At 41.6% G+C, this 3,454-nt stretch overlaps 1 protein-coding gene across 4 annotated transcripts in view; it reads right to left on the bottom strand.

The window, feature by feature from the left end:
- TIAL1 (TIA1 cytotoxic granule-associated RNA binding protein-like 1) overlaps positions 1-3,454 on the bottom strand; it is a 29,524-nt gene that overhangs the window by 17,731 nt on the left and 8,339 nt on the right. For all 4 annotated transcript variants that reach the window (XM_012001091.1, XM_012001089.1, XM_012001090.1 and 1 more), the window contains one exon: positions 3,273-3,369. In XM_012001091.1, the coding sequence (XP_011856481.1) occupies positions 3,273-3,284 (12 nt within the window). In that variant the 5' untranslated portion in view covers positions 3,285-3,369. The remainder of the gene's footprint in view (positions 1-3,272; positions 3,370-3,454) is intronic.

Here is a 3,454-nt window from a genome sequence, read left to right as displayed (position 1 = left end):
TAATGAAAAAACACAGGCCGGCCGTGGTGGTTCACACCTGTAATCCCAGCACTTTGGGAGGCTGAGGCAGGTGGATCACCTGAGGTCAGGAATTCAAGACCAGCCTGACCAACATGGTGAAACCCTGTCTCTACTAAAAATACAAAAAAAAAAAAAAATTAGCGGGGCTGGGTGGCACGCACCTGTAGTCTCACTCAGGAGGCTAAGGCAGGAGAATCACTTGAACCCAGGAGGCCGAGGCTGTGGTGAGCCGAGATCATGCCATTGCACTCCAGCCTGGGCAACACAGCGAGACTCCGTCTCAAAAAAAAAAAAAAATCAATTATGGCTGGGTGCAGTGGCTCATGCCTATAATCTCAGCACTTTAGCAGGATGAGGCAGGAGGATCACTTGAGCCTAGGAGTTCAAGACCAGCCTGGGTAACATGGTGAAACTAATCTCTACAAAAACATTTAAAAATGAACTAAGTATGGTGGTGTTGTCCCAGCTACTTGGGAGACTGAGGTGGGAGGATCGCTTGAACCCAGGAGTTGGAGGCTGCAGTGAGCCATGATGGCACCACTGCACTCCGGCCTGGACGACAGAGTCAGACCCTGTCTCTTAAAAAAAAAAAAAATCAATTATGTCCCTACCTTATTTAGTGTTGTCCCCAATTTTTGTTGGATGACATAAATGTCAAGACAGAGAAATATGAGACTTTACAAGTTCAAATCTAAGAGTTCTAGAATACGGAAGTTATGAAAATTCATTTCGAGTCCCTCTACCCTTCAAATAGCTATATGTATACATGGGGTTTTAAAAAATACTGTTAAAATAAATCTTTATCAAATGTTTCTCAAAAATTTTCTAGTGACTCTTTCCCCACTTTCTCACAACGCGTTCTCTCCTAAACCTACTTCTGTCGGCTTCTAAGCCAACCATGCCACTGAAACTGCATGTAGAGCTCAACAATGACCTCTCTGCTGCATCTGTGATCCCTTTTCCATCCTCATCTTTACTTCCAAGCAGAATTCACTACAGCTGACCACCATCCTCCTTTAAACATTCTCTTCTCTGTATCCTACCACACTCAGGTTTTCCTGTTTCCTCACCATAGGATCTTTCTTCCTTTATGCAAACTCTAAATGTTGAGCTGGTCCAGGGCTCAGACCTCATGGCCTCTGTGCTCTTCTTCACCATCATTCTCTCTCTGTGAACTCACCTAGTCCCATGGCTTCAAATACCACTGCAAGCTTCAGCATTGGTCTCTCCAGAATTCCAAACTACTTTATCCAACTGCCTAATCTAACGTCCACTTCAATGTCTAACTCATGTCTTAAATCTAACATTGCCAAAACACAATTCCTGATTAACACCGCTCCCTGTGGTGACATACAACACGTCACCCCCATTTTAGCAAATAAATAGCATTACCACCTATGCAACTGCATTAACATGAATCTTAGGGTATTTCCCGATTTCTTCCTTTCCCTATGTCCCACAGCCAACCTAGTCCTATCAATTCTACCTCCAAAATATATTCCAAATCTATCAACCTCTGTCCTTATCTTGACTTCGGCTAGCACGTTTGAGAATAAGCCTCCATCATCTCTTACCTAGACTAGTGAAGCAAATCCAGATGGTTTTTCTCCTTCTGCTCTTGCCCACTATAATCTATTCTCCATATAACAGACATTCTCTACAAAGAGTAGTAAGCTTAAAAATACAAATCTTGGCACCTCATCCCCCTGCTTAAGCCCCTCCACTGGTCTGCCACTGCGACCAGAGTAAAACCCAAACTATGTCATGGCCCATAATGCCCTGTGATTCTGAATCCTGCTGTTAGTTAGACTCATTTCCCTCTATCCCTCACCAGACTCTAGTAATCAGCCTTTGATTCCACAAACACAAGTTCATTACCAACTCAAGACTTTTGTATTTCCTGTTTCCTCTGCCTCCAGCTGTTACCATAGATAGCACCATCTTGTTACTCGTCTCAGCTCAAAGAGGTGACATCTCTCATCACCTAGCCATCACAGAACTCGGTTTTATTCTCTTCATGGCTTACATCCCCATTTGCTTGGGGAACTCATTTGGCTGTCTCTCCATTATATCTCCAGTACCTTGTATAGTGCCTAGTGCAAAGGAAATTTTTGATCGATGAAAGCACAAATAATTAAAGGCAGGAAAGAAAAATATAATACACCAGAACAAAATGATGACTGTCATTAGTTGGGAAAGATAATCAAAAGGCCAAAGCACTTTAAAGGTTTTTAACAGCTCTCCGTTTCAGTATCAAACTTACTTCTCAGCACAGTTTCTAGCCCTTTCCATACACTCCTGCCATCTCTTCTGACTAATCACATTTTAAACTACAACAATGCTACAGGTTCTATTTTTCCCTTTCTGCCCTAAGCACTCCTGCTCTCCCTACCAACCTGGATCAAAGTTCCCTTTATTTGGAATCCCTTCTTCCCTCAATTCCTTTCTAGCCAATATGTACTACTATCCTTTTAAGGTTTCTGCCTAGGCAGTGACTCCTCCAACAAGCCACTCGCTGACCTCAGGCTGCGCTGGATACCCATTTGCTCCCACAGCACTTTAAGTTGTCTGCTTCTGGAGCCTTTATTATCCTATATCCTAAGTGCCTGCTAACTCCTTTGTCTCCCTACTAACCTGTAAAATTCTATGGGACAAGGAATTATCTTTATTCACCAGTGTACCTCTAGCACTTACTGCAGTATCTAGTACAGAGTAAACAGACAAAAAGAAAAAAAAAAAAAAAAAAGCTGATCAATGAACAAAAAGACAAGGAAAAAAAGCCTAAAACATGACTCATCGGGTGCTGCTACAGTCTTAGCAGGAAAGCATAAAAAGGTTAAGTATTTGCTACAGACACAAGAGACAAACAGTCCTGCACACTACACATATAACCTCGTGTTCTCGCACACGAACATATACTGTCCAAATCGTTAACATTCTTATTGGAATTGCATGAAATACTTTCCAGTTTTTCACCACTCTGAAATGAGCTCTAATAGTGTTCTAAAAGCAGAATCACTTCAAGATAACCACACCACAAAGAATGACCGTTTGAGATTAACAGCACAGAAACTTTGCCCTCTCAAATAAAACTCCATCCTAAGCCTAGTTTGTGAGCCAAAGCAAAGTAATAAGTCAACACAACACAAATCTCTCCACCAGAATAACTTGAGGCTTATAACGCAATTTTAAAATCATGCTAATCAACCCATCATGCTAATTGTCAGCACATGGAACTGGGAAGATCTTACCTCTGTTATCATTTTACAGCTTTTACAGGGTCCAATCTGACTGAACAACTGAAGTATAAGGACTTCTGTCACATCTCTGGAAAGGTTACCTACGTATCTGCACAAGAAAAAAATACGTTATCAGCAATTTTTCCTTTAGCTCTGGCTCTAATGTGTTATTTAATTCATCACCTTTTCTTTTT

The sequence above is a fragment of the Mandrillus leucophaeus genome, unplaced genomic scaffold (assembly GCF_000951045.1).
Source record: "Mandrillus leucophaeus isolate KB7577 unplaced genomic scaffold, Mleu.le_1.0 Scaffold65, whole genome shotgun sequence".
Classification (NCBI taxonomy): Eukaryota; Metazoa; Chordata; class Mammalia; order Primates; family Cercopithecidae; genus Mandrillus; species Mandrillus leucophaeus.
Note: the sequence above shows the minus strand (reverse complement) of the source record. Positions and strands in the feature narration are given on the sequence as shown.